The 12,600-nt window shown below is 47.8% G+C and overlaps 1 protein-coding gene across 1 annotated transcript in view; it reads left to right on the plus strand.

Annotated features, from left to right (window-relative positions):
- Positions 1-12,600, plus strand: part of LOC110526933 (coiled-coil domain-containing protein 102A) — a 71,364-nt gene that overhangs the window by 24,039 nt on the left and 34,725 nt on the right. Inside the window, 5 exon segments of the mRNA XM_036980595.2 lie at positions 3,194-3,935; positions 5,763-5,980; positions 8,432-8,540; positions 9,505-9,621; positions 10,371-10,580. Of these exon segments, the coding sequence (XP_036836490.2) occupies positions 3,285-3,935; positions 5,763-5,980; positions 8,432-8,540; positions 9,505-9,621; positions 10,371-10,580 (1,305 nt within the window). The 5' untranslated portion in view covers positions 3,194-3,284.

Consider the following 12,600-nt stretch of genomic DNA (forward strand, 5'->3'; position numbering starts at 1 on the left):
ATTGAAGACTCATGTTAAAAGGAACCACCAGCTTTCATATGTTCTCATATATATCCACTCCGAGTCAGAGACAGAGATGGTTTTTTCGACAAGATCTTTGAGAGAAAGCATGGTGTACGAGCTTGTTTTACTCACAGGAACTGGTGAGTTTGCTGCTCAGTGTTTGGGACTAATGTGTTGGCCTATAACTGCAGAATCATTGCTATGTTTATTCCGCTATTTGCATCTTTGTACGTTTGGCGTGCCACACACTAGTAGCCTACGGTGGGTGTATTTTTATATTTAGTCGCTCTCATCAACCAATAAACAGCTTCCCTTAAGCCAGAGCAAATAATTATGGCTCAGCCATGCAATTGATCCGTTAAATGAGTCTCCCTCACACACGCTGTGTTATAGGTCTGGTGTGATTAAGTTGCAGTGAACATGTCAGATACAGGCCCTCTGAGGGTGATCAGCCGAGGGATTCTGTACTGGACTCCAAGCACATCTCGTGTTTTACACCCCCAGAGAGTTTGTTTGGGGCGTTGATTTGAGAATTCATATCCTTTTACACCAAAGTCCTCCCAGACTCTTCAGTCGCCTCATTCTCAAACATATATAAACCATGCTGTCAGTGCCTCTGGGAATCGGAAATTAATTATCTGAGATTCGGTTTCTGCCCTCACAAGAAACCAGCTCAACCGGTCTCATCCAGCCCCCTCTCTCTTTCTCTCTCTCTCTCTCTCTCACAGCGCTAGAGGCATCACTACAGACCCTGGTTCGATTCCAGGCTTTATCACAACTGGCTGTGATGGGGAGTCCCATAGGGTGGCGCACAATTGGCCAGCATCATTAGGGTTTGGCCGTGTAGGCCGTCGTTCTAAATAAGAATTTGTTCTTAAATGACCTGCCTAGTTAAATAAAAATTCAAATAAATTCACTGTCCTCTCTTCTTTTTCTGTCTGTCACATCTACCCTCACTGTCAGCAAATGCAAATGTATTCTTGATGTGGTTGACAACGGTTTCCTGTAATTCTAAACATTTTTGCCATGGCATGCCATTCAAAAGCTATCTGGGGGGCCCCCTACCTTCCGGGGACTGTTGGATTGTGTGGTATGCTAGTGATGACCTGTCTGTAGAGTATTTGTCTTTCTGCATACTTTCCTGGTAACCGATTCATCGGTGTCTTTGGACTGCAAGTTGCCACGGTGTTAAGCCGAAGTCTGAATCTGGACATGCTTGAAGTCAATGGGTTTACCGGGTTGCCGTGGTGCTAGTTGAAGCTTTTTTTTTCTCATCATTGGCTGTTTACAAATGACCGTTGCAATTTTCTTCAAGATGTACTGGCTCTAGGTAATCTCCGACATGTGACCATTCATCTGTAACCTCCTGTTACGGGCACCAGAACAGTATGAAGAGGATGGCCTATTGTATCTCGCATACTCAGACTGGTCCCAGAACATATTTCTGAACTCCACAGGGACATTGGACTTTATGTTACTTTTTTATCGACCAGACTGTTTTGCTGTGGCAATTGATGATCAGAGGATAGGAGTAGACTAGCGCGTTGAATTCATTTCATCAGCTGGTGATTGTGAAACAAATAACTGTCAGTCTCACTGTAATTGACCGTTAATTAACATGAACACATTTAGCATCTCCTGGCTTCCACACAAAAGACAAGACAAGATTTGCTCATAATTCCGTGACGTTATTTTATATTATTTGATAGTATTCAAAATACTATTTTGCGAAGGCTGTACACACTTCAATAGTCTCTCATTCACAATTTGACAAGCACTACATAATTCCTCGAATTTCACGACAGCAATCCCCTTTGTGGCCGTAATGCACCCTAAAAATGCCTTTTGCTGTCCGCGGGGCTGCATTGTGCCCTTCTCCGTGTGTGCTGCGCAATCCGAAGCGTCTCTCCCTCACACTGCTCTCTGTCACGTGATCGGGTCTTTCTCACAGGCTACAAGTTAAGACAGACACGTCGGGGACGCAACCGCGCGCGTCCCAATCCAATTCCGAGGTGCATACTGAAGATGTTTTTTTTCGTCAGCCAACAAGATGCGTAGGCCTAACGAACAGCAAAAGCACTAGCCTATGTCAATCTACTACCCCCCACAGTACAAAAGTCGACCCATTCTATTCTGTGCGATAAATAAATATTCCAAACATAGTCTGGGACAGCTGCGGGATGCGATAGATCCCAAATGAATACAACCCTTTTTATGAAATGTGGCTGACTCAACAGATCAGAACGTTTAGCTTCAAATGTTGATAGACTAGGCTATTTCTTCACATTATAAGCGCAGCAATGCTCACATGGTAGTAGGCGAATGTTCCATTAGCGGAAAAAAGATCAAAAGTAATCAAAAGTGGCCGCAAATGCAATTATGCATGTAATGCTTTTTAATATAAAGGTGCATTATGGTGAAAATGATCTTCCCCAAACTTGAAACTCACACGCTGCTTATGTATGCCAGTTAGGCTCTACACCCCTTGTAAAGCGGATTCATGTGTTTCATTTTAAGCAGTTATTTGCCCACTTTAGTTATGATACAAAGCTTATTAAAACATATAGGCCTATGGGCTAGGCTGCATGAGGAGTGCGACTATGATTCGAACAAGTTAAAAAAAAAAGCCATTGTTTCTTATGCTGGGCGTCTTACGCGGGGGAAAAATACCTGTCATCTATGCACTTAAATAGCGAATGGAGGACGCTTTTCCCCATGGTTTATTTTCATGCCAGCCAGGTTGGCTATACTCCTGTTGTAAATATAAGCAATATTAGGGGAGTTGAGAAATAAATATAGTAGGCCTAGCCTATAGAAAGCTGATCCTCCTTTCTTTAGTAGAGACCATCACTCTGTTTTCTCCCGCATTTTGCATAGCCTATAGAAATGTTGCGCAACATGAGCTCATGGGCTCTCATGAGGTGTTTGATTAGATGTTCGATTCGATTTGCATTGATGTCAGAGTGATTAGAGGGACAATAGAGTGCCAGGCAGTTAGAAAGTTTGGCAGGCTACTAATGACCAGCAGCAGCATCAGAGCTTGGAGAAGCCTAATTACCGTGACTAAACAGTCATGTGGAATTTGACTGCCTTCATGACTCGTGACCGTCGGTGTGGCGGTAATAGTCACCGCAACAGCCCTAGTACTGTCCAACTAACCAGTGTCTCTGTTTTGTGTTTGAATCTGCAGGTAGCCAACTGAGTAAACATGACCATGCACTCCTGAGTGCACAGCATCGCTCGTGTTTCCTGCTTTTTCCTGGATCATCATCGGCTCAGTGATGAACCACACCCCTAGCCCCCACATGGCCGAGGCCGCTAAGTCCGGGGCGGACCTGCTCTGTGGCCTGGGCCTGGGGCCGGACAGGGTCCGCTCTCCTGATAGCCTGACCCACACGCCCAGCCCCACGGGGGGCACCCCCAGCTCCAGCCCTCCTCTGCTGCTCTCCCCTGGCCTGGGCGAGTCTGGGGACTGGGAGAGCCGTGAGGAGCTGCGTCTGAGGGAGCTGGAGGAGGCCAGGGCGCGAGCTGCCCAAATGGAGAAGACCATGCGCTGGTGGTCGGACTGCACAGCCAACTGGAGGGAGAAGTGGAGCAAGGTGCGCTCCGAGAGGAACCGGGCACGGGACGAGGTGCGGCAGCTCCGACAGAGGCTGGACGCCCTGACCAAGGAGCTGACAGGCGCAAGGCGGGAGCGGCAGGAACTGGCCTCCGAGAACGAGACACTCAGACAGGAAGCACTGCGTCTCCGTGCTGACCAGGCCTCACCCTCCCACGCCCCCTCAGCACCACCTTCCTCCTCCTCCACCCCATCCTCCTCCTCCTCCCAGCCCCTTGTGGACAGTAAGCAGGACAGGGTGGGCGAGGGGCACGGGTCACCAGAACAGGAACCAGTGAGAGATGTGGACACAGATAAACCTGACAGACAGAAGGTGAGAAAATGGTCACACACTCTAGACCCAAACAATGTCAGTAAGAGAAACACTCCAGTACTCTATAACCCAGAACAGTCAGAGAATAGGTTGCACAGGGGAAGGTTGGTCTGAGGTCTTGGTAGAAGATAGAGCATCAGTCACTTATTTAGGCCAGTGTTTCATCTTGTTAATGAAGAGCCAGCCAGCAGATACGTCTCAGAGCTTAACCTCCAGCATTGTGCTTCAGTGGGAGCTCTGCTGAAGTGTAGCTGTTGTTCTTAAAATAGAATCCCCCCCCCCCCCCTGCACAACCCTATCTTCTACCCAGGGGGCACAGATTGGGTACTGCAGCCTTGGAACCCAATTCCCTCTCTATGAGCCTCATATTTTCAGACATTTTGAAGGGAAGGGATAATTCCCTGTTAGACACAGGGAATGAAACAAGCTTCCTGTCACAGAAAAGCCTGTCATCTTGCATGATTGGAAGGCATTGTAGCTGTTGGTGTCCTCAGATGTACCGTTGTCAATTAGACACACAGTCAAAATAGAAGGAAAAAAAACCTCCCTGAGCTGTGGCTCATCAGGTGTATTCAACTCTTTTAAAACTCGTCATTGAGAGCTGGACAAGATGAGGTTTCTGTTTTTAGGGAAAACGTGAATCGTGGCAATGGGTGTTCAGCTGTATGCATCTCAAGCAGCAGTGAATACAGATCAGTGTCATTAGCAATCTGACTTGACCTTCAGCCAACTCACACATGGGGGTGGCTTGCTGTTTCCATGGAAACACTCGACAGACACACTTTCACACCCCAGAGCAGGAGGTTCACTTCAGGCATGAAAGGCAATGGCGATAACCGTGCTCATTTTCCCAGTCTGGAGCCAAAGGGAACACAGAAAATAAGTGAATAATGAGAAGACATACAAGGCAACCTGGAGGAGAATGTCCAGTCAGATTCTTCCTCAGTGGCTCACCGTGGGCCAACATACACACTGAGCTCTCCCTAGGCAAGCAGCTGGCCATTTGTAATAACTCACCGTTGGATAAACAGCAGCATGAAGCTGAGCTGGGCATTGTGGGGATGCTCACATACAATCCCATTTCCTGCCCCTTCATTGTTCTCTCCCTCAGTCTTACATAGACACTCTGATTGCTTCCACATGTGGCGGGCTGAGCGAGAGGAGCGGGCGCTACCCGCTCACCTCCACCTCATACATTAGCCTCTAGGTCCCCCTGCTGGCCACCACTGGTAACAGCCTGTGTTTTCCCCTCCCGTCTGATGGTTGTGCTCTTGTGCTCAGCTCTCCCAGTAACAGGAAGTTGGCAGGGGGTCCGGAGCCCTGTGTGGCTCCCAGAGACATGAAGAGACAGAAAGAAAAAGGCAGTGTTTGATTACTCAGTGAAACGGCCCGGGAATTACTTTTTTACAGACAGGAAATTGGGATAGGGGATAATATGATAGCTGCTTTACCGGTTCTGTTGAGCTAGGAAAAAACCTGGCTCCCTGGTGGGGTTTAATTAAGAAAAGTAGGAGTCTAGGAGTCCGCTTCGCTCTCCAGCCTTCTCGCTTGGAGTGAAGCTGTGATGGCTGACGTTGTGGTTTCAGAGTCGGGTGACTCCCCTGCATGGTTCATCTCATCAAATCAAATGTTATCTGTCACATGCTTCGTAAACAACAGGTGTCGACTAACAGTGAATGAAGTTGCATAGATCCCTCTTCCTCTTTCCTCTCTCCTTTCTGGTCATTCTCCCGGATTCTCCCGTTTACTTACGCCCTCGGTCCCTCACTCCCTTCCACTTTCTCTTTCACCTGTCATTCTGTTCTTTCTATTGCTCCGTTCCCCTAGGAGCTGGAGCTGTTGGAGTCCGTGCTGAGGTCCAAGGCGGAAGGTCCAGACTCGTGGGACGCCCGTAGTGCCAGCAGCCTGCGTTCTGCCCTGAGTCGTCAGGACCGCAGCCGGCTGCTCTGGGATGACATCGCTGCCATGGAGGAGGACCCCGGCAAGATCAACGCCCTCCAGCTCCGCCTCGACGAATCACAGAAGGTCCTGCTCAAGGAACGCGAGTAAGGAGAGGGGATCAAGGGAGTAGGAAGGAAGACCATGTTTAGAGAGGTTGAGGGATGTTCAAGTATGTGAAGGTGCTTTCCTCAGACATACAGTGGGGAAAAAAATATTTAGTCAGCCACCAATTGTGCAAGTTCTCCCACTTAAAAAGATGAGAGAGTAATTTTCATCATAGGTACACTTCAACTATGACAGACAAAATGAGAAAAAAAATCCAGAAAATCACATTGTAGGATTTTTAATGAATGTATTTGCAAATTATGGTGGAAAATAAGTATTTGGTCACCTACAAACAAGCAAGATTTCTGGCTCTCACAGACCTGTAACTTCTTCTTTAAGAGGCTCCTCTGTCCTCCACTCGTTACCTGTATTAATGGCACCTGTTTGAACTTGTTATCAGTATAAAAGACACCTGTCCACAACCTCAAACAGTCACACTCCAAACTCCACTATGGCCAAGACCAAAGAGCTGTCAAAGGACACCAGAAATAAAATTGTAGTCCTGCACCAGACTGGGAAGACTGAATCTGCAATAGGTAAGCAGCTTGGTTTGAAGAAATCAACTGTGGGAGCAATTATTAGGAAATGGAAGACATACAAGACCACTGATAATCTCCCTCGATCTGGGGCTCCACGCAAGATCTCACCCCGTGGGGTCAAAATGATTGCAAGAACGATGAGCAAAAATCCCAGAACCACACGGGGGGACCTAGTGAATAACCTGGAGAGAGCTGGGACCAAAGTAACAAAGCCTACCATCAGTAACACACTACGCCGCCAGGGACTCAAATCCTGCAGTGCCAGACGTGTCCCCCTGCTTAAGCCAGTACATGTCCAGGCCCATCTGAAGTTTGCTAGAGAGCATTTTGATGATCCAGAAGAAGATTGAGAGAATGTCATATGGTCAGATGAAACCAAAATATAACTTTTTGGTAAAAACTCAACTCGTTGTGTTTGGAGGACAAAGAATGCTGAGTTGCATCCAAAGAAAACCATACCTACTGTGAAGCATGGGGGTGGAAACATCATGCTTTGGGGCTGTTTTTCTGCAAAGGGACCAGGACGACTAATCCGTGTAAAGGAAAGAATGAATGGGGCCATGTATCGTGAGATTTTGAGTGAAAACCTCCTTCCATCAGTAAGGGCATTGAAGATGAAACGTGGCTGGGTCTTTCAGCATGACAATGATCCCAAACACACCGCCCGGGCAACGAAGGAGTGGCTTCGTAAGAAGCATTTCAAGGTCCTGGAGTGGCCTAGCCCATCTCCAGATCTCAACCCCATAGAAAATCTTTGGAGGGAGTTGAAAGTCCGTGTTGCCCAGCAACAGCCCCAAAATATCACTGCTCTAGAGGAGCTCTGCATGGAGGAATGGGCCAAAATACCAGCAACAGTATGTGAAAACCTTGTGAAGACTTACAGAAAACGTTTGACCTCTGTCATTGCCAACAAAGGGTATGTAACAAAGTATTGAGAAACTTTTGTTATTGACCAAATACTTATTTTCCACCATAATTTGCAAATAAATTAATAAAAAATCTTACAATGTGATTTTCAGGATTTTTTTTCTAATTTTGTCTGTCATAGTTGAAGTGTACCTATGATGAAAATTACAGGCCTCTCTCATCTTTTTAAGTGGGAGAACTTGCACAATTGGTGGCTGACTAAATACTTTTTTGCCCCACTGTATTATAGCTTGTATGGAATTTGGAGCCATGCGAGACACCTTTCACAATGCATCCGTCCATCATATTTCATTATCAAATTTGCGTTAATGTTGAGTGTATGGAAAGTGTAGACTCGTAACTGCTCTGTCTCTTCTCTGTTCCACCCCGGCTGAGATGCCAGTCTCATCATTTACAAGTAGAGCCTTCTGTTTTTTTGGCCTGAGCTCAGCTCTGGCACCGCTGCAGCTTCCCGCTCTCGCCAACACTACCATCAGCCCCATTATCTTTTCCATTAGAATCATAACTGTTTTCTGAGCTCTCTGGAGGCTGCTGATTTCCCCGCTGGTGATTGGTCTGCATCTTCAGGTCCACCAATCTGGCAGAGCCCGTCTGTCTGTAAGACTGGTTTCTGTAGGGCTATTCTGCAACATTCTGGACCATTCATTCTGTCAGTGCCATAGGCACCCTGCTGACCTCAGGAGAAGACATTTATATTCGCCCAGAATGTTGAAGTCAGCTGTCACTTTTAGCCAACCACGACATCTATCCAACTCGGTGTGGATGGCATCATGGTTACATAGGATTTTGGGGACACCGGTTCTGTCAAGTCTCTTCCTTCAAAAAACATATTGAATAGGCACAGCTATTTTCCTGTATTAAATATTCAGAACTAATAGTGTGTATGTTTTCGATGGTTCTCTGAAGGTTTGGGATCTATCTCTGTTGAATAGTCATCACCTATGTTGCTAGAGCAGTATTTAACCAACTCTCTTCTCTCCCCAGGGATAAGCATGCACTCAGTAAGAGCATAGAAAAGCTGGAAACAGAGCTGAACCAATGGAAACTCAAATACGAGGAGCAGAACAAGACCAAGCAGGAGGCCATGAAACAGGTGAGATTGAGGGTCACTTTCACCTTCCGATCCCCCCAACACCCGTCCAGGGGACGTATACATCAAACAGGGTAAAGGCATCAAACGTCAGCCCTTTGATCCTGGTGGCCTTAGAAGTGTTGACATCATATTGGCCATATACCCCCCCCCCCCCCCCCGTACCTACGTCAATACAGCCTGGCAGACTGGCACACATCCACCTCACACAGACACACCTGCTGAGACAGCAGCTTCAAAGAGCCAGAGCCGCCGGCTCAGGGTGTGTTTACAGGAGACTGCCACTAGGAGGCACTCTGTGCTCAGAGCAGACTGTGTGTGTGTGTGTGTGTGTGTGTGTGTGTGTGTGTGTGTGTGTGTGTGTGTGTGTGTGTGTGTGTGTGTGTCGATGTTATTGGAAAACCATGAATGGACTGGCAGGGTAGTCAGTGAAGGCTGAAGAATCTCTCCGGATATCATCAAGGGAGGAGAGGAGAGGAGAAGAGGGGGTAGAGGAGATTAGGAGAGGAGAGGAGGGAGGAGAGGAGAGATAAGAGGGATGAGAACAGTGAGAGCGGGAATTAATATTTGATGAGAAGGAGAGCGCAGAGAAGGAGAGGTGAAGGTTGAGCTGTGGCAGGTGCGCATTATGTGCCTGGCCCATGGTGGGATCTCCGAGGTTAAAGGGAGAAACCACTGTAGTCTGCACAGCTGAGTGAGAACGTCATGTTGTATGGGAGCGTATCAACCTTGAAGGCGTCTCAGTTTATAGGAGGAGAGTGAACTAACACTAAGACCATGGATGCCAATATTTTTACCAAGGAGCTTAACACCTATAGATGTTCCTGCTGTCTGGCTGTATCCATCTCCCTCCCTCTCTCTCTCTCTCTCTCTCTCTCTCTCTCTTTCTCTCTCCCCTCTCTCTCTCCCCTCTCTCTCCTCTCTCTCTCACTCTCCCTCTCTCTCCCTCTCTCTCTCTCTCTCTCAGCTCAACATGTTGAAGGAGGTACACCAGGATGAGTTGGGTCGTATGTCTGAGGACCTGGAGGATGAGCTAGGAGCACGCACTAGTATGGACAAGAAACTGGCCGAGCTACGAGCAGAGGTGAGGCTTAAGCACACAGCCAGTTGGCTTTTAAGCATCAATAATGGGTTGGAATGGATCTCAAATCCATTTACACTTAATGGGGGTAATTCAGCCCATTCAACATCAATTGAACTCAAGTTGACACTTGTCTCTAACTGTGACCCACTAGTTGACATGGTGGAAGTGGGAGCTGGCTGGGTGGTCAGTGTGTCCCTCACGTACTAAGTTGTCATTTTTGGAGAGTATATTTCACGTGGCTTATGGTGGAGTGGAACGAGTCCTCTCCTTTGAAGTGTTCTTTTAGAGCGCCTTCCTCCCATCGCCTGTCCCCCCTCAGAGGAGCGGCCCCCGGGGGCCCGACACCAGTCCACTGTCAGCCCCACGTGCCTCACGCCTCTCCTCTCTTTTCTCTCCCTCTCCTGTATTCTTCCTCATTGCCCCAGCAGCAACTTCCTCCCGGCTCAACGCCGCTCAAATATCAGCCGTGAGAATACACCCTGAGCATGTTTAATGGCTCTGCTCTGGTGGCTGGCAGGCTCGGGCTGAAGGAAAGGAGAGTATGATAAAAATGCTAATGGAGAGCCCCTTCACTTGTCGAACGTTTACAAAGGGCTTTACTGTCACGACCTGGACACTGGTGCTCTGACTGACTGACTGACTGTATATTCCCCTCTGGTACAGCGATTGGTTGATTCAACGTTCCCTCTGACCTCGTCCTCTCCCTCTGATTTGACATGGTTTTCCCTCCTCCTCCCACTCCTCCTCAGATGGAGCGGCTGCAGGTGGAGAACGCTGCCGAGTGGGGCCGGCGGGAGCGCCTGGAGACCGAGAAGCTGGCGCTTGAGAGGGACAACAAGAAGCTGCGGGCACAGACGGAGGACCTGGAGGAACAGCTGGCCCGTAAACGGCGGCAGGCGGCCAGTGCCCTGGACACTGACCTCAAGACCATCCAGACTGAGCTGTTTGAGAGGAACAAGGTGAGCGCAGAGAGCAGGAACCCCCCCCCCTCCGTGCACCTCTGACTCCCCCCTTGTGTGCACCTCTGACTCCCCCCTTGTGTGCACCTCTGACTCCCCCCTTGTGTGCACCTCTGACTCCCCCCTTCTGTGCACCGCTGACTCCTCCCTTCTGTGCACCTCTGACTAAGGCACATATGGGAGGTTCACTAGTGTGGTCTACCCAGGAGTGGTTTCATACACCCGCCGGCTTTTACCCAAGTACCTACAATTTCATGTAGCTGACTAAACTCCACTTCAATGGTGAATGGAGTTTCTGATGAACTCCACCAAGGGAGTGCCGGAATTCAGCTACATCGATTCGCCCAATGTCAATAATTCCAAAAATGTAAATGATCAAACGCTAACCTTGTACCTATGTTTGCCCTCTAGTTGTGTGCTTTTTCTTTGTTTGCTGAAGTCCATACTTTCAATAAAGGTGAATCAAATACAACCACACGCTGTTTCCTTGTTGAGATTCAATTGGCACATGTGCAATTGCACTGAGTTGCCATCTTACAGCAACAGCAATGAGCAAACAGTCGGTGGTTGTATTTGATTAACGTTTCTTGAAAACTAAACGACGAAACAAAACCCCAAAGAAAAGTGAAGCTTAAAAGGTGTGTTTTAAGATCTCTTTAAAATATGTCCACAGTGTTGTCCCCCCTCAGGGTCTCTGGCAGGCTATTCCAGAGGCTGGGGGCATAATAGCTAAATGCTGCCTCTAGGCTCATGAAATAATATCATATAGATTTCTTATTTAACTAGGCAAGTCAGTTAAGAACACATTCTTATTTTCAATGACAGCCTAGGAACAGTGGGTTAACTAACTTGTTCAGGGGCAGAACAACAGAGTTTTACCTTGTCGGCACAGGGATTCGATCTCGCAACCTCTCGGTTACTAGTCCAACGCTCTAACCACTAGGCTACCCTGCCGCCCCCGATATTTGACACCAGGTATCAATTTGTAAATAAATAAAAAATATATAAAAATGTGTCAGAACAGCCTCAATTCGTCAGGGCATGGACTACAAGGTGTCAAAAGCATTCCGTAGAGAGGCTGGCCAATGTTGACTCCAATACGTCCCACAGTTGTGTCAAGTTGCCTGGATGTCCTTTGGGTGGTGGACCATTCTTGATACACACAGGAAACCGATGAATGTGAAAAACCCAGCACCGTTGAAGTTCTTGACACACTCAAATCCGGTGCACCTGCCACCTACTATCATACCCCGGTCAAAGGCATTGAAATACTTTGTCTTACCCATTCACCCTCTGAATGGCACACATACACAATCCATGTCTCGGTTGTCTCAAGGCTTCAAAATCCTTGTTTAACCTCTCCTCCCCTTCATCTACACTGGTTGAAGTGGATTTAACAGGGGACTTCGATAAGCGATCATGGCTTGCACCTGGATTCACCTGGTCAGTCTATGTCATGGAAAGAGCAGGTGTTCCTACTGTTTTGTACACTCGGGGAGCAACATGTTCAGAACATCAAATCGCCTCAGCGTCATGATAATATCATAAGGTCTGTGGTAATTCTCCGCCCTACCTGCGACTAGGACATTTACATGCGAGTCATTTAGCAAACACTCTTATCCCAAATGAAATACAGGAGTAACGGCACATCAACAGCTTTTTGTTGTTGCGTGTATTTCGTCGGCTCAGGGATTCCAACCAGAGACCGTTCGCTTGCTGGCACAACACACTTAACCTCTAGGCTGTAGGATTAACACACGTCATGCCTTCCACCCCGGGGGATACTTATCTCCAAATAGTCTCACATGAACTGGGAGACAGAGAGAGGAGTGGAAAGGAAAGTGAATGTGGAGCACACAGACCGGCAGATGGAGATGGGGGGGGGACCTTGAAATCTTCAATTCAAATCTGTCCCCGCCATGCACAGTGCTACACTGCCACAGGACCCAATTATCCCGTGCTGTCCATAAATTCTGCCCATGTCACAGAGATTAAGGACCCTTATCCGTCAAGAGCAGGT

The sequence above is a fragment of the Oncorhynchus mykiss genome, chromosome 6 (assembly GCF_057628025.1).
Source record: "Oncorhynchus mykiss isolate SJ-2025 chromosome 6, ASM5762802v1, whole genome shotgun sequence".
NCBI lineage: Eukaryota > Metazoa > Chordata > Actinopteri > Salmoniformes > Salmonidae > Oncorhynchus > Oncorhynchus mykiss.